Source organism: Spea bombifrons, chromosome 7 (assembly GCF_027358695.1).
Source record: "Spea bombifrons isolate aSpeBom1 chromosome 7, aSpeBom1.2.pri, whole genome shotgun sequence".
NCBI classification, from domain to species: domain Eukaryota; kingdom Metazoa; phylum Chordata; class Amphibia; order Anura; family Pelobatidae; genus Spea; species Spea bombifrons.
This window is the reverse complement of record NC_071093.1, coordinates 47352266-47379095: the sequence shown is the minus strand read 5'-3', so window position 1 is coordinate 47379095 and position 26830 is coordinate 47352266. Positions and strand designations below refer to the sequence as shown.

Here is a 26830-nt window from a genome sequence, read left to right as displayed (position 1 = left end):
GTTAATATCATGTGAATTTTTACATTCCCTATGGAAGGGAAATGAATCTGTCCCCATCTGCAGGGTGATGGCCGATACGCCTACGACACATCCCACCAACTTGTTTGAGATACAAAGGTAACAAAGAAAGAAAAAGAAACAACAAGCTTCTCCCAAAACAAAGAAAAGCCGTAAAACCCCCAAACTCCCTGTCCATCCCATCCCATCCAGCACACCAGTGGTTAAATCCGACAGCAGCGTCCTTTCACCGACGCGTTTCACAGGTTATGACTCCAGCTTTTACCGGCATGCAGTGTACTGGGCTGTGGCATGTGATGGCGCTATATAAAACAATAAATAATAACAATAAAAACTAATATAGAAGATGAAACGTCTGGATTTTGCTAGAAAGCTTTTCTCTGACCTCTGTGAAGGTCAAAGGCTGCAAGGGAATATAAATATAACATGAATATATACATACACGCACGCACACACACACACGCTCGCGCGCTCACACATGCACACACGCTCAAACACACGTGCACGCACACACGCTCAAACACACGTGCACGCACACACGCTCACACATGCACGCACGCTCACACATGCGCACGCACGCACGCACCTGCATGCACATACGCACACACGCTCACACATGCACACACGCACGCTTACACACACACGCACGCTTACACACACACGATCGCACACGCACACAGTGTTTGCCTCCTTCATTGTGTGATTCATGTGTGATCACATCATCTTTACATGAAAGGTTGACCTCATACTTTAAAGTGTAAGCTCCAGGGAGCAGGGCCTTCCTCACCTGCTGTTTCTCTACGTCATCTTGTTATGTTATATACTAATTGCTATGTCTTGTCTACCCTTTGTACGGCGCTGCGGAATATGGTGGCGCTATATAAAACAATACATAATAATTCATCCTCAATATTCATCCTCAATATCTTTTCACACCAATATGAACAATTCGGACTGCTTTATCTTAAGAGCTGCTGGCCACAGGAGGCCTCACGCTTATTATAGAGCGAGGGTGAGGTGGCTATTAATAGCAGCCTTGCGGGCTACAGGCCAGAGGAAGACTTCTCCATGTAGGGGAAGGAATGCTCCAATTACCATGATTCATGCTGCCGGGGGCAGGAATTTCTTACTAGAAGCAGCTTCTGCACCCAAAAAGCCGAGCGAACAGTAAAACGTGTTTTCTCTGATACTAATAATATGATGACATCATTTGTCATCATTTATACACGTACTTATAGGGGCTAGAATACATATATATTAATATTACACACACAGATCTGCTTTACATGGTCAGAAAGCAAAAAATCACACACATGAAAAACCCCACACATGAAAAAACCACACACATGAAAAAACCACACACATGAAAAAACCACACACAAGCACTGTGAGATTTTTATTGCCAATATTTGTGAGAATTTAAATCAGCTTTAAGAACATACAGAAAATTACATTTTTATTTAAAGTTGCTTTACCCTCATCCCAGCAGAGCGCTGCGTCATACAATTAGGAGCCTCACACCCCCTGCAGAGTTCTGCGTCATACAATTAGGAGCCTCACACCCCCTGCAGAGTTCTGCGTCATACAATTAGGAGCCTCGCGCCCCCGCAGAGCGCTGCGTCATCCAATTAGGAGCCTCGTACCCCCGCAGAGCGCTGGAGGACAGCAGGCGCGAGGCCCCGCCCACTGTGAGCAGGAAGCAGGTGTGTCTTTACCCAGCAGCCGACTATTCTAAATGCTGCTTAGAGCGTCAACTCTGAAAAACGGCTGAAATAGTGAAAACGTGCGCATGCGGTGCAGGTTAATGTCCCGTGTCGTTACTACATCAAACGTGACGCCCCAGGCAGAGCTGGCGGCGCAGTATATACATTCCGCCATGCGGAGCATGTCATGGGTCCCACAGAGTCCCCTGCAGCACAAGCCAATGGCAGGATTCCTCCGGCGGGACCGCGTCTCTACCCGTACAGGCGGCCGTAGCAGGCTTGGCAGTAGGGCTTCCCATCGTGCTCCCGGAAAGTACCCTTGTTCAGCTGCCGCAGGCAGAAAGTGCAGCTTAGGTGCTGAGGGTGAAACTTCCTTCCCATCGCGGTGACACAGCGACCTGTGATTGGTTGATCACACCCGGCGCAGAGCGAACCGCGCCGTGAATGGTAATGTGTTTCACAGAGAGGGAGACCATCGCTTTCAAAGAAGCTTCCATTGATGAATGGAGTGCGGCAGACCTGCAAAGGAACGGGACACGTTAGAGGTGAAGGCGGCTTCAGGGCTCGTCCCATCCTTCCCTCGTCTCACCGGCCTCTCGTTTCCGGTAAGTGGCCATTGTGCAGATATTAGATTCTACTATCTAAGTCCGGGGGTCAGCTCCTGCCCTGTGGCCCCACAAAGCAGTTTTTCAGACAAATTTAACTCCCTTTTAGTGTTTGCATTAAATTGAGTTATTTGCAATGGGCAGAACGGGAGCCAAAGACAAAAGTTACTGCCCCTTATGACAGGATACCAACGTTACTGCCTCTTATGACAGGACACCATGTTAATGCCCCCTTATGTCAGGACACCAGCGTTACTGCCCCTTATGACAGGATACCAACATTACTGCCCCTTATGACAGGACACCATGTTACTGCCCCCTTATGACAGGACACCAGCGTTACTGCCCCTCATGACAGGACACCATGTTACTGCCCCCTTATGACAGGACACCAGCGTTACTGCCCCTCATGACAGGACACCATGTTACTGCCCCCTTATGTCAGGACACCAGCGTTACTGCCCCCTTATGTCAGGACACCAGCGTTACTGCCCTCTTATGACAGGACACCAGCGTTACTGTCCTCTTATGTCAGGACACCAGCGTTACTGCCCCCTTATGTCAGGACACCAGCGTTACTGCCCCCTTATGTCAGGACACCAGCGTTACTGCCCCCTTTTGACAGGACACCAGCGTTGCTGCCCCCTTATGTCAGGACACCAAGCAAATATAAATACATATCTTGACATTAGGGAACTCGCAGAGAGAAAAGACTTAAGGTAAATGTCAGCGGGCTACTATAACCCTAAGAAGTCCATACAGTGCACCGTCTACAGTCAGCACCCGTTCCCCGACTAAACCAGGTCCAATACGGCCTCATTCCATTGGTCCAAACGCCCCGTGCAGGTTGCAGCAGAAGCCTCAATCACTAACATGGCAGACAAAGCAGTGAGGATGCCACAAGCCCCCAAGGGCCGATATGTAGCTCTCCTTCACCGGCTCTGAGCAGCCGGCACAGACGGCACCGAACAGTCGGAAATAATCCTCGGAGCAGTACTGGACGCCATCCTTCTCGTGGAACCCTGCAGAAACCACAGCAAAGAATCAAAGCAAGGCACATCACTCAGGATAGCAGAGGTTGAGAAAGGGTTAACACCGGCTTCTTTGGTGAGGTACAGAACTTGTCCCGAGTGGCCCTCGTATTTATGGAAGGTCTTGTGACAGAAAGCTGAATGGATTAAAGTTACCCGTGGAGGGTTGTTCATTGGGGGGGGCACGTTCCGGAACATTTCAGATGATTACATGCTGCTGGTGTTTTCTAAGCCGCATGACACATCAGGGACACTTCGATGAGAGCTTGAACCCCCATGAGGGCCACATCTATAGCATTTTGGCCCCCACACCAAGCTACATAGCTGAGACAGAGAAGGGTCAAGGCCAGTCATTGAGACACCAGGTAATGACGGGGCAGCTATGTCTGAATCATGGGTTAGCGTGTGGATAATATGCCCTCTGGATCAGGAGACAACTTCATACGTCTGGTCACTGGAGGCTGGGAGCGCGATCACTGAGTTAAGTCAGGACATTACAGAGAGAAAAGGCTACTCACCTTCTTCACCGATTTGTTTTTTGCAGATTCTGCAACAAAAATGCTCCGGATGCCACGTGCGGCCGAGCGCGGTCACCATATTCTACAAAAGATTCAAGCAGGAAGAGTTAAGTGGGAAGGAGATAACAAGGGTAGAGGAAGAGTGCAAGCAGAGGAAGAGTGCGACCATCTCCGTGTCCTCGCTACTTCTCTAAATACTTCACCATTACAGGAGTCACTAGCGGGAGCCATGCATTCCCTACCACCCTGTATGACTACCCCGCACAGTGGGGTATGTATGGGGTCAATCTTCTCAGCCACCCTCCAGGACCTACCTCTAGCCAGGACTCTCATCGTACGCCCTCTGTTCAGAGCTCTGGGACAGAACTTCATGTCTGCCTTGGAAGACATGCAGCACTGTAGATGAGGGTGGCGAAGGCTGTGCACAGGCTTCAGCAGTCCAAATGGGCCGGTTCCAAGGGTGATCAAAGATCTTCCCAGTCAGCCCATTCAATAAGAGGCGCACCAGGGAGCCCCCGGTAATGTTGCACAGGGCATGGTGCCCCCTAGACGGGTTTCTCCAGAATGCACAGCTTGACCCAGAGGTAAACAATCCTGAGAATGCCTCCTGCCCCAAATGATACAGCCAGTCTCCTAATCCCATGGCCTGCCATGATGAGATGACTCTAAGCCCTGTGGCCGGTGCTGAGAGGTATTCTACGTCCTGGTGCTACAGTGGTCTACATTGTGTTTGCATGACCAGCATTTCCATCAAATGAGATAAAGTGGGAAGACAGACAGAACTTGGAAACTGAGTGAGGGGAAGAGAAAGCAAAGAGAGGTTATTAACGGTGGCCAAAGAGGAGAGGCAAGAGCCGCGGCACACAGAGGACACATCTCTACCTGCAGGATGGGCAAGTCGCACATGGAGCACCTTGGGGCGTGTAACGCAAAATAATCCCTCTCACAATATGGCTGACCATCCTTCTCAAAGAAGTTTGTGCTTCCAATCATTGTGTGACAGTGGGCGCACACAAAGTGCTCCGGGTGCCACGCGTGTCCCAACGCGGTCACAACCTGTAACAAAACACGTTATTGGCAGCATTCATCCAGAGGTGACTACGATAGATAAAATAACGGAAATGAACACAAGCAAACATCCCCAAAGTGCATGCGTTCTCTGCGGCTTTCAGCTAATTATATTGACTGAGAAGCTGCGGGAATAGCGTTAGCAGACTTCATGTGCCCCACACCATATAAACTACCCAGATGTGTGCATGCGTGTGTAAATACAGATTATATGTATGTTACCTGTCCAGCTATGGGTCGGTGGCAGCTCTGACACAGACCTTTACTCTGTGTTTCAATGCCTTGCAGTTTCAAGCCGGACTGAAGTTTCACCATCATGGAGTCCAGGTCAGTTTTGGGAGAAGACGAGTCTTCTGAAGGCTTGGGGCAGGATATTCCCTCTCTACCCCTGGCGTCTGACGCGTCCTCAGAAGTCTTCAGAGTGACTGCTTCCTGCGGGGCTCCTGCGTTGCATTGGACACCATGATGCTGCGGACCAGACGTGTCCTGCAGACCTTCAATTTCCCCTTGAGGAATTTTAGGATTAGATGCCATTTCAGCACGACTTGCAATTAGGTCTTGTGGAGCGAAAGAACCCTAAATTGGGAGAAAAAAGGGTTATGGCCTGATGATCGCTAAAAGGAATGATTCCCCATTACATCCACCGTTAACGGGCAGTAACAATGTAAAGGCAGACGCCACGCTCATCGCTATTCATCTTTTGAGTAGCAGAGGCTTGAGGATGCAAAAAAAACAATGTTCCGTGAAATATGGCAACCAAATAGTAAAAATAACAAAGAAAACATGATTCTCATCAGCTCAGGAGAAAATTGCCACCTTTACAGAAAAGGAGAGGGGAACCGGACCTGCGCCAGCTATAAGATACATTTAGAAGCCACTCGGAGGCAAAAAACAGCACTGCAGGGTTATATTACTGTATACAGCGCTGGGGGTTATATTACTGTATACAGCGCTGCGGGGTTATATTACTGTATACAGCGCTGGTGGGTTATATTACTGTATACAGCGCTGGGGGTTATATTACTGTATACAGCGCTGGGGGGTTATATTACTGTATATAGCGCTGGGGGTTATATTACTGTATACAGTGCTGGGGGTTATATTACTGTATACAGCGCTGGGGGTTATATTACTGTGTACAGTGCTGGGGGTTATATTACTGTATACAGCGCTGGGGGTTATATTACTGTGTACAGTGCTGGGGGTTATATTACTGTGTACAGTGCTGGGGGTTATATTACCGTATACAGCGCTGGGGGGTTATATTACTGTGTACAGTGCTGGGGGTTATATTACTGTATACAGCGCTGGGGGGTTATATTACTGTGTACAGTGCTGGGGGTTATATTACTGTATACAGCGCTGGGGGTTATATTACTGTATACAGTGCTGGGGTTATATTACTGTATACAGCGCTGGGGGTTATATTACTGTATACAGCGCTGGGGGTTATATTACTGTATACAGCGCTGGGGGGTTATATTACTGTATACAGCACTGGGGGTTATATTACTGTATACAGTGCTGGGGGTTATATTACTCTATACAGCGCTGGGGTGTTATATTACTATATACAGTGCTGGCGGGGTTATATTACTGTATACAGCGCTGGGGGTTATATTACTGTATACAGCGCTGGGGGGTATATTACTATATACATCGCTGGGGGTTATAATACTGTATACAGTGCTGGGGGTTATATTACTGTATACAGCGCTGAGGGTTATGTTACTGTATACAGCGCTGGGGGGTTATATTACTGTATACAGCGCTGGGGGTTATATTAATGTATACAGCACTGGGGGGGTTATATTACTGTATACAGCACTGGGGGGTTATTACTGTATACAGCACTGGAGGGTTATATTACTGTATACAGCAGTGCAGGGCCGGCCCAAGACTTAATGCCGCCATTATCTACCCTTACCCCCCCCCTTTTAAAAGTACTTACGTTTAAACAGTCCTGCGGCGAGTCTCCCTGCTCTGCCACGGTGCCGGCTTGTAATGCCGAGTGCCGGAAATTGACGCCACTTCCGGCGCTCAGCATTACAAGCCGGCACCGAGACTGAACAGGGAGACTCGCCGCCGAGGAGAGAGAGAGGGGTGCCGAGCGGGTAAGCGAAAACCACTAGGCGCCCCTCTCTCTCCTCCGCTTAAAAAAAAAAGCGCTTGGGGCGGCAAAGTGCCGCCCCTTCAAAAGTGCCGCCTGGGGCAATTGCCCCAGTCGGCTCCGTTGTAGGGCCGGCCCTGCTGCAGGGTTATATTACCGTATACAGCGCTGGATATTATATTACTGTATACAACGCTGGGGGTTATATTACTGTATACAGTGCTGGGGGTTATATTTCTATTTACAGCGCTGGGGGGTATATTACTGTATACAGCGCTGGGGGTTATACTACTGTATATAGAGCTTGGGGTTATATTATTGTATACAGCGCTGGGGGTTATATTACTGTATACATCGCTGGGGGTTATATTACTGTATAGAGTGCTGGGGGGTTATATTACTGTATACAGCGCTGGGGATTATTTTACTGTATACAGCGCTGGGGGGTTATATTACTGTATAAAGCACTGGGGGTTATATTACTGTATACAGCGCTGGGGATTATTTTACTGTATACAGCGCTGGGGGGTTATATTACTGTATACAGCGCTGGGGGTTATATTACTGTATACAGTGCTGGGGGGTTATATTACTGAATACACCGCTGGGGGTTATATTACTGTATACAGCGCTGGGGATTATTTTACTGTATACAGCGCTGGGGGGTTATATTACTGTATACAGCGCTGGGGGTTATATTACTGTATACAGTGCTGGGGGGTTATATTACTGAATACACCGCTGGGGGTTATATTACTGTATACAGCGCTGGTGGGGTATATTACTGTATACAGCGCTGGGGGTTATATTACTGTATACAGCGCTGGGGGGTTATTACTGTGGGGTATATTACTGTATACAGCGCTGGGGGTTATATTACTGTATACAGTGCTGGGGGTTATATTACTGAATACAGCGCTGGGGGTTATATTACTGTATATAGCGCTGGGGAGTTATTACTGTATACAAAAGCAGTTTATAGAGAGGCTAAAACCGCATCTCCCTGCTGCCGTCAATGAGCGACCCCTAAGGATGATTCGGATGGCTAATGCCAGACGCTGTCCCCTCCGCCAGCATGACCCGCGCACAGAGCAGGCAGGTAACAGCCCTACGTGCGAGGCCATATCACAGCACGTCACAGCGGCCTGGGGCCGGGGTAACCACACGACCAGGTTAAGCAGCGACTTCTTCTTTATCAGCGGATATGAGAGGAACGCAAACGTCGTAATATGAGACAGCAGACATACTGCATAATCCTGCGTTAGACCTGTTGCCTAGGATGACCGCATCGGCCATGTTTTCCGGGAGACAGCACCGATGGGGTCACCCTACCGGGGCAACTGAACCCCTTCATACCGGGTTCATATTCTTGCTTCTGTGAATTTACTAGACTTGGGCGCTGGCCAACTCTTCATGTTTGTCTTCGTGGGGGGGGGATCTTTATATTCTGCGAATATTCGCCCGTTCCTGTGTTCGGTTCGGGGGAATATTCGTGTACATTCTTCGGTTTCGTTTGTTTTCTTTGTTTTTTGCCGTTTTTTTGTAGAAGGGGTTAATAAGGGGTTAACGCGGTACGGACTACGCAGCAGCTTTGTCGCCAGGATTTTAAATGTCCGTACGAGCAACTGTACTTCATTGGTTGATGGCAGACGAGCCCCTTGCTGGTGACCAATAGAAACGCTCTTATAGACTTTTAATATCCTGGTGCCGCAACTTGGCCGGCAGAGACCACCGGTCTCCCTGCTCCAACAGTTTAAGGTCCGTACAAGCGACTTTATTGGTCGTTCATACGGATTTTTAACTGTTGGAGCAGGGAGACCAGTGCTCTGCCGGCACTTATGGATTTCCGCTTCTGTAACCCCTGTGGTGCTGCGTAGATAAGGTAGGCCAGATGGGGAAGGGACCAGGGAGGTTAGTACGTAAAGACGAACACGAAGATTCTTTGTGTTGTGTGTCTTTGTCTTAGGCTACGTTTTGCCACCGCCATGTTTGTATGTTCGGTATTCGGGCTGAACAACGAAAACGCACCCTTCGTGTTTGTTTTCATATTCGCCCGAATAGTATTTAATATGAGCCGCGGATGACTCACATCACCCTCAGACCTTCTAATATCTGGGATTAACTCACCGTGTTCTGTTTGTGAAAGTCCGACAAGGACGCCATGAGCCGGTCCAGCTCCTGAGTGGCAGACGATGCAGATAAAGTCCTGAGGAAATGAGAATTACACTAATTTCACCAAAGTGCCACCAACAAACCCCTGCTACCCCTTCATCCACCCTCCGCCCTTTGACTCTGATTAGGCCTCATCCATATGGCCCCTCTTACTCCAAGCATGACCCCTGTGGCCCTAATTACCTCCCCCATCACCCTGGTGCCCATAATGACTCATTTGTGTTCCCCACACATTGCGAGGGCCCTCTGTTCACAGACCTTCTGTCGTCATCTTTCTGAAACTCTGTTTTCTTCCCAGACGGAAATTGGGCCAAAATCTCATCTGCGGAGAAAAGGAAACACTGAATGAAGAGAAAAGAGAATGAATGGCAAACCGGAGAGACGGGACAGGGCTGCGCATGTCCTCCACTGTCACGTGTTATGCAAAGCGAGTCATAAAGAGCGGAAACAAGAGACGAGTCCGGGCTGCGCATGGCTCTCCACTGTCACGTGTACCAAGCGAGTCATAAAGAGCGCAAACGAGAAAAGACCGAGCTGCGCATGTCTCTCTCCCTGCTGACATGTTATGCAAAGCGAGTCATAGTTAGCAGCCAACCAAAGGGAGGACACGGGTGACGAGGCCGGGCTGCGCATGTCTCTTTTATTCATGGCGCTGCCAGTTTTTGATCATTGGATTTAATTTCAGGGAGTCTCCAGACCACAGTCCTAAACCGTCTGGATCCTTTCTGTAGTTGGGGCGCGCAGGCGACACGCGCCAGAAGGAGTATTTGAGCCGGTGGGACAGTGTTTGGGTCTGGGACGGAATAGAAAGGGAAGACAAGCAGAGATACTCCATACCAGCAATGCTGAACTGAGTAGCATTGAGTTCATTGAGCAGACGATCCAACTCACACAGCCCTCCGCCGACCACGGGGGCCACAGGGGTTAAAGGAGATTTCTGTACCGTACTGTAAAGACAGAGCAAGAGACTGCAGGAGACTGCGCCAAACAGATGAGACCATAAGGTAAAGAAAGAGAAAGAGACTGCAGGAGACTGCGCCAGAGGCAGATGAGGCCATACGGTAAAGAAAAAGCAAGAGACTGCACCAGAGGCAGATGAGACCATATGGTAAAGACAGAGAAAAAGACTGCAGGAGACCGCGCCAGAGACAGATGAGACCATAAGTTAAAGACAGAGTAAGAGACTGCAGGAGGCTGCACCAGAGACAGATGAGACCATACGGTAAAGACAAAGCAAGAGACTGCAGGATTTTGCATCAGAGACAGAGAGCGGATGATATCATACTGTAAAGATAGAGCAAAAGACCGCACCAGACACAGAGAGGAGAAGACATACTATAATGACAGCGCGAGAGGGCGGTGGAGGCTGCAGCCAGAGCACAGACTGGAGACAGTCACGTAACTGAGTATACAATCTGCGAGGAGCTAGAAGGAAGTCTAATGACCAAGTAACAGAGAGGGACTGTCTAAAGGCCATAGAGGCGCACTGAGAAGTATGAGACCTGTAGAGATGTTCTTTCCCTCCTGGAGGGTTTTCAGGATCTGGCGTCATATTGGACATCGATGTCTGCAAAGTAACACAAAAAATGCGATCAGTGCGCGCCCAGGGATGCGGGACGAGCGGCACCGCGCCCACCCAATGTATTACCTTCAGGCCGTAGGCCGGAGGAGGTGGACGCGAGACAGCAGAGTCCGACTTGTTTGGAGCGTCCGTCAGTAACACAGGACATCGCGCAGGAGACGTGATCTGGAGATCAGCCAGGAGAGAATCTAAAAACACGCACACGAGATTCACCGGGACAGACATGGACACGGCTCATAATGGACATTCTAACGTTACCGGACTCATTGACGGACAAACGTTTTAACTTAAAATAATAAGAAACGGTCTCCCAGGCTAGAGCGGCGACCAAATATTCATTCAATTCCCATTACAAAGGCCCAAAACAGTGTGTCACCATACACAAACACACACACACACTGCACTGACACATATACATATATATCTTACATAAACATATATACGCATACACACTGCCCTAACACATACACACATATATACACACTGCGCTTACACATATATATCTTACATATACATATATACACTGCCCTTACACGCGCACTGTGACAGGGCCAGGTATCCAGCCTTGGGTGCGGTGACCCTGTAACACACACCCACACATACATAGTGCCCTTACACATATACATATACTGTATATATATCTTACATAAACACACATATATACACACACACTGCCCTTACACACACACTCATACATATATACACACTGCCATTACATGCACACAGATATATACACACGGCCCTCACACACACACAGACATATATATATATATTACATAAACACACATACAGTATTTCACAAAAGTGAGTCCACCCCTCACATTGTTGTAAATATGTTATTATATCTGTTCATGTGATAACACTGAAGAAATGACTCTCTGCTACAATGTAACGTAGTGAGTGCACAGCCTGTATAACAGAGGAACTTTACTGCCCCCTCAAATATAACCCAACACACAGCCATTAATGTCTAACACCTCCGCAACAAAAGTGAGTACACCCCTAAGTGGAAATGTCCAAATTGAGCCCAAAGTGTCAATATTTTGTGTGGCCACCATTATTTTCCAGCACTGCCTTAACCCTCTTGGCATGGAGTGTTATATGGGGGGCATAAGGCTTTTTTGGAGGACGAGTGCCCCATGATATACCTTTCAACCCCCTTAACGCCACTCTGTCTGCAGAAATGTGTTTTAACCCCCTATATGCCACTCTGCCTCTATAAATGCCTTTTAACCCCCTTTATGCCACTCTGCCTCCAGAAATGCTGTATACCCCCCCCATATGCCACTCTGTCCCATGATATGCCAGTGGCATATAGGGGTATAAGGCATATAGGGGTATAAGGCATTTCTGGAGGCAGAGTGCCATATAGGGGGTATAAGGCATTTCTGGAGGCAGAGTGGCATATAGGTGTATAAGGCATATTTTAACCCCCTATATGCCAGAGTGGTATATAGGGGTATAAGCATTTCTGGAGGCAGAGTGCCATATAGGGGGTATAAGGCATTTCTGGAGGCAGAGTGGCATATAGGGGGTATAAGGCATATAGCGGGTTAAAAGGCATATCAGGGAGGCAGAGTGGCAAGCCTGGGGTGGATGTGCATAACTGGGGGGGGGCAGGCTGGCAAATAGAAGGAAATAAAAACAAACATTTCTCAATCATAGCTTTTATTAAATATGAAAAAAATAGTTTACATGAATTAATAAATAAATAAAAGTTTGTTACAAGAATATCGTGAAGAATAATGCGATCGCTGTTTTGTTCCACAGAATAAAATGGAACTTTTTCAACTAAAAATGTTTGCAGTAGCAAAATCAAAGGAGGGAGGCTAACGTTAATTTAAAAGAATCTCTGCTGCTCTTCCAATGATACTCAGCCAGCATTATGGTGAACACATAGCTGGCTGGCTGAGAATCATAGGAATTTTAGTTCACAGCTAGCATCTGCAGCTTTACTGTTGCTGCACTTCCCATGACGCTCAGCCAGCATCATGGAAGTAGTTTGTCTGGCTGAGCCTTATGGGAATTCAATTCAATGTGTTGGTTATTTTTAATATGCATGACTGTGCTGACAAAAATGAAGCGTGTTTTAATTGGAGATGCAAGCGCAACATTTAGTGCAATCGCTTGTATTGGTGAGTTCCGCGAGATTTTTTTTTTTAAAAAAAAAAGTGTCCCTCTTTCACATTTTGAAATGTTGGGAGGTATGGGACGCGGTTCCAGTAATCCATGTCCTTAGTCTGCTTGTCTTCAGCAAACTGTTTGTGGGCTTTCTTGTGCATCATCTTTAGAAGAGGCTTCCTTCTGGGACGACAGCCATGCAGACCAATTAAATACGGCGTCAGGGCCGGCCTTAGGGGTGTGCGACCTGTGCGGCCGCACAGGGCGCCATGGCAACAGGGGTGCCTGACCAGGACTTAAATTAAAACATCTTTTTTTTCTTTTTACTTTATTTAAATCCTCTACGTTAAATAAAGTTTTTTTTTAACTCTATTTAACATCGAGAGTGTTAAATAAAGTTAAAACAACAAAAAAAACCCTGATGCTTTAATTTAAGTCCCGGGCAGTGGCGCCGAGCGGTTACTCGTGAAGTTTTCAGCAACCGCTCGGCGGTGCCGGCGTTTCATGCTGAGCACCGAAAGATTAAGTTCTACTTACCGAGAGCTTCTTTTCCCTGCCAATCCCTGGTGACACTATGAGAGACTCCTCCTCCGTACCTGAGATAGGGCAGGACTCAAACATTTAAAAGGCCCCTCCCCTCCTAGCACCCTCAGTGAATATCAAAGACCACACAGGAAAACAGAATCGCTGCAAAAACAAACATTTATTGAAAGGAAGGGAGGGAACAAAACGTGTCACCAGGGATTGGCAGGGAAAAGAAGCTCTCGGTAAGTAGAACTTAATCTTTCCCTGCCATCCCAGGTGACACTATGAGAGATATAACAAAGAAGAAGGGTGGGAAACAAAGACACTCAGGGGGAAAACACTGCCCCAAGAACCGTACGACCGAACAGGGCATCCTCCTGAGCCATTTGATCGAGTCTATAATGTCGAACAAAAGTACTGAGAGATCCCCACGTAGCTGTTTTACAGATGTGTTCAGGCGAGACAAGACATCGTTCAGCCCATGAAGTGGAAACTGCGCGGGTAGAGTGGGCACGAATCCCCGGAGGGGGAACCCCGCCAGCTGCTGTGTAAGCTAAACAGATAGTAGACACAATCCATTTCGCCACCGTACGCTTAGAAATGCCAAGACCTCTACTGGGACCAGAAGAGGCTATAAACAAACTAGATGATTTGCGCACAGGCTGCGTGCGTTCCAGATAAATAGAAAGACATCTTTTTAAGTCCAACGTATGGAGCGCTTCTTCTTCTGCCGATTGAGGGGACGAGAAGAACGTAGGCAACACAATTTCTTGGTCCCTGTGAAACGCCGTCTGTACTTTGGGTGAGAATTCCGGGGGCAAGGCGAGGATGACCTTATCCGGAAAAAAACGCAGAAATGGTTCTTTCATAGAAAGGGCCTGGAGTTCACTGATACGCCTCGCAGAGGTAATGGCCACCAGGAAGGCCGTCTTCAGAGACAACAGGTGTAGGGACACTGATTGAAGAGGCTCAAAAGGTGGCAACATGAGCCTGCGAAGGACCAGGTTCAGGTCCCAGGGAACCATCTTGGAGACAGGGCGAGGACGAATACGCACCATAGCCTTGGAGAAACGCCTGATGATTGGAACAGAACTCAAATTAAAGCCAAGTAAAGCACTAATGGCAGCAATCTGAACCTTGATGGTAGAAGGCTGAAGTCCATGGTCAAACCCCGTCTGCAAAAACTCCAGAATAGCAGCTGGAGAACACTCTGAGGGAAGAATTTTCCTGGATCCACACCAGCTACAAAACTTCTTCCACACTTTAATGTATCTGATGGATGTGACCTTCTTACGACTGCGCAGAAGAGTTTCCGTAACCGACTCAGAGAAGCCTCGAGACCTCAGAATCCTCCGTTCAACCTCCAAGCCGTCAGCTGAAATACCGCAGGATTTGGATGAAGGAACTGACCCTGGTGAAGCAGGTTTTCCCAGGCCGGGAGCCGTAGGGGTGGTGTGTGGCTGAGTGAGACTAGGCCTGCGTACCAGACACGCCTGGGCCAGTCCGGGGCGACCAGAATAACTGATGCCCGGTCGAACTTGATCTTTTGCAGAACCTTGGATATCAGAGGCAATGGAGGGAAAACATAGGCGAGGTTGAAACTCCAAGTCTGGGCGAAGGCATCCACCGCCAAAGGCTGGTCCCGAGGATTGAGAGAAAAGAACGCCGGAACTTGAGCATTGTCCCTGGAGGCCATGAGATCTATCTCGGGCATTCCCCACCGTTGGACAATCATGTGGAAGGCTGCCGGATGCAAAGCCCATTCGTGGCTTAGAACAGGAGTTCTGCTTAGAAAGTCGGCTTGGGAATTCAAAGCCCCCCGAAGGTGAACCGCAGACAAAGTCATGAGACGTGATTCTGCCCAAAAGGAAATCCTGAGAGCTAGACGCAGTAGGCGAGGACTTCTTGTACCCCCCTGCTTGTTGATGTAGGCGACAACCGCCCGATTGTCGGAACGAAGCAGGATGTTGCCGCCAAAGAGATGCTTTTCCCAGTGATGAAGGGCATTCTCCACTGCCAGCAGCTCCAGGCAGTTCGAGGGTAGGAGCTGAGTGGCAGGCGACCAGAGACCTTGAGCAAAGTTGTCCCGATAAGTTGCCCCCCAGCCTGTACTGCTTGCGTCCGTCGTCAGGAGCTCTTTGGATGACCAGGCCCATCGTCTTCCCGAGGCCAGAGTATCTCGCAGGAGCCACCAGGAGAGGGATGCCTTGACATGCGGAGGAAGACGAACCAGTCTGTCCAGAGCGAATGGATTCTGTTCCATCAAATGAAGAATATGATTCTGAAGGACCCTCATGTGAGCCAGGGCCCAGGGAACTGCATATCTTGCTGAAGTCATCTTGCCGAGAAGAGACATACACCGCCTTAGTGGACTTTTTCGTGCAGAAAGCACCTTGCAGGTTAGGGAGTAAATACCGCTGATCTTGCTCGAAGGAAGAAAAGCTTTTCCTTCGCAGGAATCCAGGTGAAGGCCGAGGAACTCCAATCGTTGAGAAGGAACTAACTTGGACTTCTCCCAATTTAGAATCCAGCCGAGATCCTGAAGCGTCTGGACCACCCGGGACAGGTGAGACTGAAGGAGAGTCGCTGAATGCGTGTGAATGAGCCAATCGTCTAAGTAAGGGATGACCGAAATGCCCTGACGTCTGAAATGGGCCACCACCACTGAAAGGAGTTTTGTAAACACTCTGGGGGCTGGAGACAGTCCAAATGGCAGGGCTTGAAATTGGAAATGACTGATTCTTGAACCCCAAGGAATAGCTATCCGCAGAAACCGATGATGGGAGGGATGCATAGGAACATGAAGATACGCATCCTTTAGGTCTATGGAGACCATGAAGTCCTGGAGGTTTAGAGAGTCCAGTGCTGATCTTATGGTCTCCATCTTGAACCTTAGGAAACGAAGGTGACGGTTCAGGAAACGTAGGTCTATAATGAGACGAAACCCCTTTGGTGACTTTGGAACCAAAAAGACCCGAGAATAAACTCCTTGACCCTGTTCCTGCCGGGGTACAGGAATAAGGACTTCTGTCTGTACAAATTGATGGACAGCAGACAGCAGGAATCCCCGCTGTTCCAGGTTCTGCGGAAGGTGGGAGATCAAAAACCGGTCTGCAGGTTTGCTTTCGAATTGCAGTCGATAACCCTGGGATATGATGGATCTCACCCAGGAATCCTTGGTGATGAGGAACCAATAGTCCATGAAATGCCGAAGTCTTCCTCCCACCGGGATGACTGACGAGTCATGCAAAACCTTTGGGATCCTGGGCCGCTTTGGGGAAGGCGAACCTGTCGTGTCTACCTCTCTCACGATGGAATCTGCCCCGGAAGGCATGCTCCCTTGCAGGGCGAAAGAAACCGGAACCATAACCCCTGGACTGGCCTGGAAAGTATGGACGAAAGGACTGCCGCCTCCTGGGAGCAGTTCTGCGTAGAGGCATCCAATGTTTATCCCCAGTCGTCTTCTCAAGCAGGGACTCCAGCTCCTCGCCAAACAGAGACCCTCCTTTAAAAGGGATATTTAGCAGTCTATTCTTTGAGGCATTGTCAGCCCCCCAGGCTTTAAGCCATAAGGCCCGTCTGGCCGCCACCGAAAGTGCAGAGGCCCTGGCTGACATCCTGACATTTTCAACCGAGGCATCGCAGAGAAAATCCACTGCCAATTTGAGAGCAGCAATGTTCTTAAGGATAGTTTCTCTAGGCGTTTTTGCCGCAACCTCCTCCTCGATCTGTGACAGCCAGATTTTAACAGCTCGAGACACTGAGGCAGATGCTATGCCAGGTTTAAAAGCAGCAGAGGAAGCTTCAAAAGATTTCTTAACAGCTGCTTCAGCCTTCTTCTCCATCAGATCCGAGAAATGAGAGCCATCCTCCAGCGGCAAGGCAGTCTTTCTGGAAACTTTCATTACCGCGGTGTCAACCAGCGGAGTTGCACAAAATTTTTCAAAGTCCTCCTCAAACGGAAAGAGGCGTTTCACCCGCCTAGACAGGTTAACCCTCCTCTCTGGATGATTCCACTCCTGCTTAATGATGTCGGATAAGGCAGGGTGCACAGGAAAAGAAGGTGACTGCTTGGAGAAGCCGGCAAAGAAGTGATCCTTCTTAGGCGTCGCAGTTTCCTCCAAGTTCATGGCAGACTTTACCGCAGAAATGAGAGTATCAATCTCTTCCACCGGGAACAAATAGGAACTTTCCTCTCGGATTTCACCTTCCTCAGAAGAATATTCCTCCAGCTCAGGATAATCTAACTCGGAGTCAGAAAATTGCTGGTAACCCAGGAGCGATGGTTCCCGAACTGCCGGAAGATGGGAAGGAGCAGGAACCGATTGACGAAAAGCCGAAAAGGTGGACTGCATCTCCTCCTTAAGCCAGGCCAAAAACTCTCTCCCACCAGAGGCTTCTGAATCCGCAACGGACTTTAGACAGGCAGAACAGAGCTTTTTCTTAGCATCCTGCAGAGGCCTGTGACAACCAGAACACTGCGCATGTTTTGATTTAGTTAAAGCCTTTTTAGGTCTCTCCTCAACAGAGGGAGGCTCAGAATTATCTGGAGCAGACATAATCAGACAAAATGCAACAGCACCGTCAGAAAAATATATAATAATCCATTGTCAACTCACCACACCGCTTAAATAGCTGCAAATCAGGCTACAAGCTGCAACAGCAGCAAATCTGGCGCCAAAATTTTGAATTGACATGAAAACGAGGCTTGGAACGCATACCGGACATGCCTGCGAACCGAGCCGGAAAAAACCGAGACGCCATCTTTAAAAAATGCTGAGACGCCGAGCCGCGGCGTCTAGAAACAGCGAGCGGCAGTGGAAACAGCGGGGAGCTGAGGGAAGGAAGCCGGACGGAACACCGCACCGCCAGGGTAAGTAAGCGCCGGGCCGCGCAGCACCAGCCACCGGCTAAGGTGCAGAGGCTACCCCCACCCGAGGGGGCTTAGCCCTAGGGAGAAACGGCTCAACCTAGAGCCGAAATAAAATAACAAACGGGAGACGAGTCCTCCCTACCTGATGTAGGGCAGGAAAAACACTGAGGGTGCTAGGAGGGGAGGGGCCTTTTAAATGTTTGAGTCCTGCCCTATCTCAGGTACGGAGGAGGAGTCTCTCATAGTGTCACCTGGGATGGCAGGGAAATATGATGTCATATTAACTTCATTTAATGCTGAGCACCGAAATATGATGTCATATTAACTTCATTTAACATCTTACAAGGTAAGTAAGCATAATGAGAAGTAGGGAGAGGGGGTGAGGGGAAGGCAGTGAGAAGGGGCAGGGGGGAAGGCAGTGAGAAGGGGCAGGGGGGGGCAGTGAGAAGGGGCGGGGGAAGGCAGTGAGAAGGGGTAGGGGGGGAGGCAGTGAGAAGGGGCAGTGAGAAGGGGTGGGGGGGAGGCAGTGAGAAGGGGCAGGGGGGGAGGCAGTGAGAAGGGGCAGGGGGGAAAGGCAGTGAGAACACTTAAGGCCGGCTCTGTGCAGCGTATGATCTGGGCACTGACAGGCTGACGCTGAGCATGTGCACTCAACTTCTTCGGTCGACGATGGCGAGGCCTGTTCTGAGTGGGGCCTGTTCTGAGTGGGGCCTGTTCTGAGTGGGGCCTGTCCTGTGAAACCGCTGTATGGTCTTGCCCACCGTGCTGCAGCTCAGTTTCGGGGTTTTGGCAATCTTCTTTTAGCCTCGGCCATCTTTCTGTAGAGCAACAATTCTTTTTTCACATCCTCAGAGAGTCCTTTGACATGAGGCGCCATGTTGGACTTCCAGTGACCAGTATGTGAGAGCAATAACAGTGAACGTAACACACCAGCTCCCCATTCACACCTGAGACCTTGTAACACTAACGAGTCACATGACACCGGGGAGGGGAAATGGCTAATTGGGCCCAATTTGGACATTTCCACTTAGGGGTGTACTCACTTTTGTTGCCAAGGTGTTAGACATTAATGGCTGTGTGTTGAGTTATATCCAGCGGTGAACAGTTCCACATATTGCCAACCAGGGGCGGGCTGGGCCGGGGGGCAGGGGGGCAATTGCCCCCCAGGCCGCCCTAAATCCGGGCCGGTGTTAAAAACTAAGCGGCCGCGAGCAGGATTGAATGCGGCCGTCATGCGTACCTGGCGGGGGGGGAGGCAGTCCGCCCCGGCTGCCGCTCATCTGAAGGGTGCCACCATGCCGGCACGCCTTCTGAAATGATGCGCGCGGCTGTGCGCCGGGACTTGATGTCAAATCCCGGCACACAACACTGAAGCCACGCCCACCGTCTTCAGTGCACCGGAAGGACAGGAAGAAGAAGAAGAAGAAGTAGAAGTAGAAGAAGAAGAAGAGGAGGAGGAGGAAAAGTGAGAGTGAAAGAAGAAAAGGTAGGAGAGAGTGGATTAGTAAGTGTGTGAGAGTGATGGGTGTTATGCTGAATGTAAGTGTGTGAGAGTGATGGGTGTTATGCTGAATGTAAGTGTGTGAGAGTGATGGGTGTAATGCTGAATGTAAGTGTGTGAGAGTGATGGGTGTTATGCTGAATGTAAGTGTGTGAGAGTGATGGGTGTTATGCTGAATGTAAGTGTGTGAGAGTGATGGGTGTTATGCTGAATGTTTGTGAATGAGGGTTTCAGATAGCATGGATGTGTAAGTGTTGGAGGATAGCTTGGCATAGGGAGTCCGTAATCACATTCCTTTCATGCCCAGATTCCAGCATGTAGTGGCTGCCTAGGCATGATAGGAGTGTGATTGCTGTTATAAATTATTTTTTGGTCCAACTTCGGTGTGTTAACACTTTTATTGGACAGAATAATTCAATGACAGTATTAATATATATATATATATAATTGCAAACAGCAATCACACTCCTATCATGCTAAGTCAACCAGCACATGCTAGAACCTGGGCATGATAGGATTGTGATTGTTGTTATATATATGTGTGTATATATATATATATATATATATATGTTAATATTGTTGTTGATTTTTTTGTCTAATTTTGGTGTTACTTTTAATAAAGTATTTTAAAGTTTTTTTTTCTCAGTTTTGGCCAAGTGAATGCTGAATTTTCAGTTTCAGTACAGAATGTTCATTTCGGTGCATCCCTACTATATACTATGCCAGTCACTAAAGTGGTAAGCCTACACCACATCAATGTTTGGCTTAGTATATAGTGATAGGGGTTGTCAGTGTCTGGCTCAATGTATAGGCACACATTGACGGTGGTACAGCATAATCCCTAAGTATATAATGATAACAGTTATGCTGTATCCCGTCAATGTTTGCCTAACCATAGAAACTATGCAGTTTTAAAGTGTGTGTATGTGTGTGGGGGGGGGTGCCACATACAGGGTCTGCCACAGGTGCCAAATACTCTAGGTACGCCCCTGCATCATGCGGCAGTCAGACCCAACGGCCATGCCTCAGCTCCTCTTCCCACGTCTTAAAAGGGGTGTAATGAAGAGCTGAGGCATGCGGTGTGTGCACGCCGGCCACTTTAATTTCATTAGGCGCTGGTGGAGTGACTGCCGCACGACGGCCACTTTCAATGTCGCTCGCAGCCGCTTTGATGGTGCAATGGGCCAGTTGACTAGACTTGCCCCCCAGGCCTTAGGCTGCCAGCCCTCCCCTGTTGCCAACCCCAGGTATTCACTAACCCGGGAGTCTGCACATCAGGGGCCCACATCAGGGATCTTCCTGAGCCAGCCCTGTATAATGTATAGATAAATGAGCGGGGCCGGCCCCTGTATAATGTATAGTTAAATGAGCGCGCAGGCCCTGTACATTTTATACAAGGCCACCTCACTGACCTAACTATACATTACACAGGGCTGACTCATTGCCATAACTATACCAAAGAATGAGGGATTGCAATATGTCTGGCTTGGGGGAGAGAACAGCGAGAGAGGGGATGGGTGAGAAGAGAGAGGACGGGAAAGGAGAGAGAGAGAGGGGAGGGGGGAGAGAGTGAGAAAGACAGGAGAGAGAAAAGAGAGGGAGAGGGAATGGGAGAGATAGAGGTTGGGAGAGAGAGAGACAGGGGAGATAAGAGAGTAAGCAGATGGGAGGTAGAGAGATGGGAAAAACACATTTAAACAGATAAAGGACAGGAGGGAATTTATTTCAAAGGATTAGAAAATTTACCACAGGAGACCAGAGTCTAACACTAGAGCGTCCAAGACTGAGATGGGATGTAAGTAAGTTTTACTTTACTGAGAGGGTGGTAGATAAGTGGAGCAGCCTCCCAGCAGAAGTGGTAGAGGGTAATATAGTGAGGGTATTAAACACGCATGGGATAGACATACAGCTCCTGAATCTAAGACGAGACCAACGACTGATTAAAGTTTTTACAGCAGGAGAAACGGGCGACTTGACGGGTCGAATGGGTCTGATCTGCCGGCGGGTTCTATGTACGTTTAACTACACATTGCAGGAGGCATCTCGCAGATTTCATTTGGAAAAGCAGTAAACCGACAGACAAAAAGCATCCTACAGAACACCCGCCATGAACACATACACCGGAAACCGACCCACACAGTGCATGGCACCAACCCGCCGGACCCACTCGCTACACCCGTGCAGTAACCCCAGATACTGCACATTATGAACATCTGAGGGTCCTCTGAAAGCCCTAACTTACCCAAATCCTCCATTTTGTGCAGACACACCACACCCTAATCCCCGGCGGCCGCCTGGCGCGAGCTCGCAAGTCCTGCGCGTTACCGAAGTGTGCAGGTAAATGGAGGGGATGAACCGCGGGAGAGGATCAGCAGGGATAAGACTATGAGGGCCCCTGGGCCTTCGGACAGGGTGAAGAAACGTGGTAGAAACGTGGGAAAGAGACGAGGACCAAGACGAAGAAATAAAAGAACGACTAGAAGAATGAAAGAGGGATATGATGAGAGGGCAGGGCTGGGAGGATGAGGAGGAGAGGCAGGGAGGATGAGGAGGAGAGGCAGGGAGGGTTCCCTAACATCTCTTTATTTCCTTTTATGGGAAACAGACGTCTCCTATATTGGGGAAGATATAAACATCTGAAAGAGACAGAGGGAGGGTCTCCGCAGAATCTCACAAAATGTCGATCTAACCCCAACTTACCACACCTGTCCGCCTGGGCCGGATTGGGCTGCAGCATTATTCACGTTGTTCTAAAACTATCCTACTCAACGGACCCTCATCCTTCCATGGGGGTCTTTTGCTTCTGTCCCGTATCCAGCGATCTGTTTGTGTCCCAGTGCGTCTTTGGATACGCGTTTAACGTGTGTCTCTTTGTACACGCGTTGCAGTGTGTATCTTTGCATACGCGTTGCCGTGTGTCTGTTTCTCTACTTCTCGTCTCTGGAAACAATTTTGGAGGAAGCCATTTCCTGTTTGAGGTTTATTCAAAAAAAAAAAAAGCAAGGGATGCAGAGCCCGACGAGGGGGAGAGACGGTGCGCCGGCGTGGGGGCATTTCTGGGGAGTGAAACAATGAGTGTACGTGAGCACATGTATGTCAGGAATGTGGGAAAGAGACACCGGAGACAATATATATATATATATGTATATATATATATATATATATATGTATGTATATATATATATATATACATACTGCCCCATATAGTGGGACTGCACCATAAACACACTGGCAACATCAATACATACTGCCCCACAAACATTGTACCGATAGAGGCAACAACAGTAAATACTGCCAAGCAAAAATGTGGGTAGGTTTAGAGGATGTACCCTTTCGGAGTACTGAGAGCTGTTACAATTAACCCCTTGATGACAAAGCCTGTACATGTACGGGCTCAAAATGCATCGTTTTCAATGGATTTAGGGACCGCCCATTGTCCTTAAGGTGTTAAATCCTATAAAACCAGCCATAGGCGATGTGATGGCACGTTGTGGAATAGTAAGACGTTTCCCCCGCCGGTACACAGGACATCAGGGTGGCATTCGACAGCCTGGGCTCTGTCAGCAGAAGCCAGCATCATTAGCTTCTCGGAATACCCTAACACTGCCAGAAAAAATATTACTTGCAAATAGATTCTTAGAGGGTCTGTCCAGTCCCTGCAGGCTGATCACAGGTACTGCAATCAGCAGTGCAGGATAGTGGATCCCTGCTTATGGATTACTCCCTGACATGCAGCAGTGTTGATAAAGTTAAAAAAATAAAAAAAATAAAAGCAATCTGTAATTAAACAGACATTATGACCCCCCAGTTTCAAGAGACATCACTATGGTCTTTACAAAATCAGTGGAAAAAAAGTCTTTAAGAAATGTATTAACCATGAGTGCCCAAACACCTCTTAGCCCTCCCACTAGAAATATACATTGATAATTAACCCTTATTTGCCCCAATACAAAGTTTAAAATCAAGAAAAATCACTATTTCCCACAGCGGCAAAAATAGTACAGAAATTAAAAAGTTAAATTTTTTCAGCTGTAGAAATCAATCCACCAATCAATAAACAGCAATATGTTTATATATAAAAAATCTGTGACCGAAAAATGTCCTGTTTCTTTGCATCCACGAGAAGAATATCAACAGTCTGATGAAATGAAAAGGCTGGAGAAGCAGATCGCAACAACAAAGGAGCATCTGGGAACTGGAAACCGGACCATAAGCCTAATACGGAAAATAAAGAGAGAAAAACAGATACGGTAAATTAATAATCAAGGCGGGAAAATACTGGCCCCCTGTCTTTAATAAAACGAGACCTCTCGTTTCTTCCGTTTGGTGAAACACCAAGAGACTGACAAAGATCAGTAAATTGGTACCTTGTTCCTTCCCAAAGGGATTGTACTAAGGCTGGTGAACTGGGACAGTAAGGTAAGCATCTCGCCCTTCTCCCATAAGCAAGAGATTTCGGAGGCACCAGAAGCCCTCAGTTTTGAAGCGGTTCATGTCTTTTAGTTTGATCGCAGGACGTAGGCCTGAATCTTTTTTCTGGTCATCTTTTATACTGGGAATATGTTGCTCATGAAATCCTGGTGTGACACAGGAATGATAGAGCCTTTCTGTACAAGATCCAGAATTTCTCAATTCTTTGCTCACTTGTGGAGAAGTGAATGGGCCTGGAAAGAGTGTCGCACCGGAGGAGCATAAAAGTCTATAAGATATCCTTGATCCATTTGAAGGATCCAGGGGTCTGAGGTTATGTGGAGCCATTGTAGGAGTCTGGGACTTTTCTGTAGGGAAAAAAAGACATAGAAAAAAATATACCCGAGTAGGGTCTGGAACGTAAAGATCCTCTTCCACCTCACGGCCTCCATGCCCCACTACATGCTGGGAAGAACAGCAAACTTTGTCTGCGATTGGAGGAGTACCCATCGAATGGTTTGGGATGAACAGCTGGGAAAGCAGCCTCTTTCTTTTCCTGCCCTGCCAACAAACTTAGGCGAGAGGACCTTTTCCATTTCTTAGCCTTTTCTAAAGAAGTAATGGTATTAAAACATTTGCATAAATCCTATTGTACAAACAGGGCACTTTGTGCTGAGGGGCCTGGTTCAGACTTTACATACTTCAGAAATGGTCAGACAGGACTTTTATTGCACGAGCAGGGTTACCACCCAACACCCTCAAATGTTGCAAAAAAATCACGAGGTGCTCAGTAACGTGCATAAGTTAGGGTAGTTTTATTTCGAGCGGAGATGCTTCAACCCAATACGGGTTTTCTCAAGCCATGTGCTTGAAACCTTGTGCTGAGGGACCTGGTTCAGACTTTGACATACGGGTCAATTGGGGATCCCCTACATTCTACAGCGGGTGCTGTAATTGCAGACAAAAGGTTCTTGGGATCCATATCCTAAAACCCATGGGATTAATCGGATTAGCACCTGACATCTTCTACTCAATCAAAGATTTTTGCCATAGGCCCAATCCAGTCAAGAAGTTTATTTTAACAATTACACAACGATCCGTCAAGACTTTTCCTCAGATCTTTACTTGGTTTAGCCAATTATCTGATAATGTTTGGATCATTAGACGGTATCTCACAGACCTTATTAGGAATCACAGGCCTGGGCCACCCTAACCCAAATTTATGGCGGGCTAATCTGGCCAGGTGTTTGCAAAATTGTATGTAAATAACTCCCTTGTACAGTTTAAAAATCCATTGTGTTTCCCACAAAACGGAGTTCCTGATTTCACCCTCAAGCATCTCGTTTCAGCTGATATTTTTTGAGAGGAAGGCGTAAGTGGCCGATATTTTGACATCGTCCGAGAACAAGCGAGAGGTTCAATGGTTGGAGTGCATTTCAGATGAAATGATTTGTCAAAATCACTGTCAGAGGAATAGAAAGAGTCTGGCTTCATGTGCCTTTTTTTTCCTTTTTGGAGGCAGCTGAAGGTTTGAATAGACGAAAGCTCACAAGGACTTTCCAGGGAATCTGTTTAAGCCACAGTCTAACGTCACCTTCTCGGGTATAATTTGGTTTGGGGTTAGTGTCTCCCGGTATCATTGTACTCTGGAGATTTTGCTGAACATACATTGGGGTGTTTGGAAGTGACACTTGCTAGGAGATGTAGGTTCCTACTGAAAGTACAGTGTGTGGGGGGGGGGTTACTACAAAGTCTGGATGGTAGAATTTGTGCATGGAAATACCCTAGTTTTCTAAAATATGTGATTTGATTGGGTGAATTGGATTGGCCAGCTTCACAAATGTCCCAAATAGGATAAATAGATAAATTGGAATTGCTCATGTCCCAAAAGTGGCCCTTTAGCCCCAAACAACCAGTCAATACCATGCATGAGTGGTATCGCTGTACTCAAGAAATGTTACTCAACACATATATGGGGGGGGGTATTAGCAGTGATATACAGTATATACCAGCAGCTGTACCTTTAAATTGGACCTGTTTACTGTCTAGAATTTACATACCGGGAGAACCATTAAGGGGCAATATACAGCATGAAAGTGACTGACAAGGCTGGTATGAAGCTACAGCCGCTCTCTCCAGAATGCTGACATATGCTAGAGATACACAGATTTAACACTTCGCATCATGAGGAAGTTTAAAAGCCAAAAAGTAAAATTACTTAATGTATCAAGAAATACAGAAAGACACCTAAAATGAAAAGTGTGAAACATTCAAGATGACAAAAAGCCAGAGACCCACAACAAGAACCTTTGGTTGGTTAGGAGGATGATCACAAGTGGGGTGAGCACTTTCCACACCCCAATGCGGTGTATAATGCAAGGAAGCCCAGCCCCCAGTCCAGAATATACAGCGAGCATATAGTATATAGGGTGAGCAGGCACCACATCCCAATGCAGTACATAAAGGGAGCCCAGGCCCCAGTCTAGTATATATGGCAAGCATATACTGGATTGCAACTCTACACAGACGAAGAAATGACTTAAAATATGCAGTGCGCACGCAATGCAAGACCAATAAAAAAAGGCTAAAAAAC

General features: G+C 47.9%; 1 protein-coding gene across 3 annotated transcripts; it reads right to left on the bottom strand.

Annotated features, from left to right (window-relative positions):
* Positions 1 to 1408: 1408 nt before the first annotated feature.
* On the bottom strand, positions 1409 to 22759 carry TGFB1I1 (transforming growth factor beta 1 induced transcript 1). Of its 3 annotated transcripts, none has more exons than XM_053471800.1 (11): positions 22528 to 22759; positions 10874 to 10972; positions 10728 to 10792; positions 10063 to 10172; positions 9484 to 9547; positions 9181 to 9259; positions 5166 to 5519; positions 4758 to 4931; positions 3876 to 3957; positions 3200 to 3348; positions 1409 to 2240 (listed from the first exon to the last, which is right to left on the bottom strand). In XM_053471800.1, the coding sequence occupies exons 3-11, from the start codon at positions 10784 to 10786 to the stop codon at positions 1974 to 1976; spliced, it is 1338 nt and encodes a 445-aa protein (XP_053327775.1). In that variant the 5' UTR covers positions 10787 to 10792; positions 10874 to 10972; positions 22528 to 22759; the 3' UTR covers positions 1409 to 1973. The 3 variants fall into 3 exon arrangements, with proteins under 3 accessions (XP_053327775.1, XP_053327772.1, XP_053327774.1); XM_053471797.1 differs by lacking the exon at positions 22528 to 22759 and adding an exon at positions 22070 to 22240 and having other exon boundaries at positions 10874 to 10995; XM_053471799.1 differs by lacking the exon at positions 22528 to 22759 and adding an exon at positions 22070 to 22240.
* Positions 22760 to 26830: the final 4071 nt, after the last annotated feature.

Excerpts from the sequence above, each read along its gene's own strand:
- TGFB1I1 (XM_053471797.1), bottom strand. Across the intron at positions 5,520-9,180 it reads ACTTTCACAAACAGAACACG|GGTTCTTTCGCTCCACAAGA; the intron begins GTGAGTTAATCC and ends CTCCCAATTTAG. Across the intron at positions 4,932-5,165 it reads ACCGACCCATAGCTGGACAG|GTTGTGACCGCGTTGGGACA; the intron begins GTAACATACATA and ends GTTTTGTTACAG.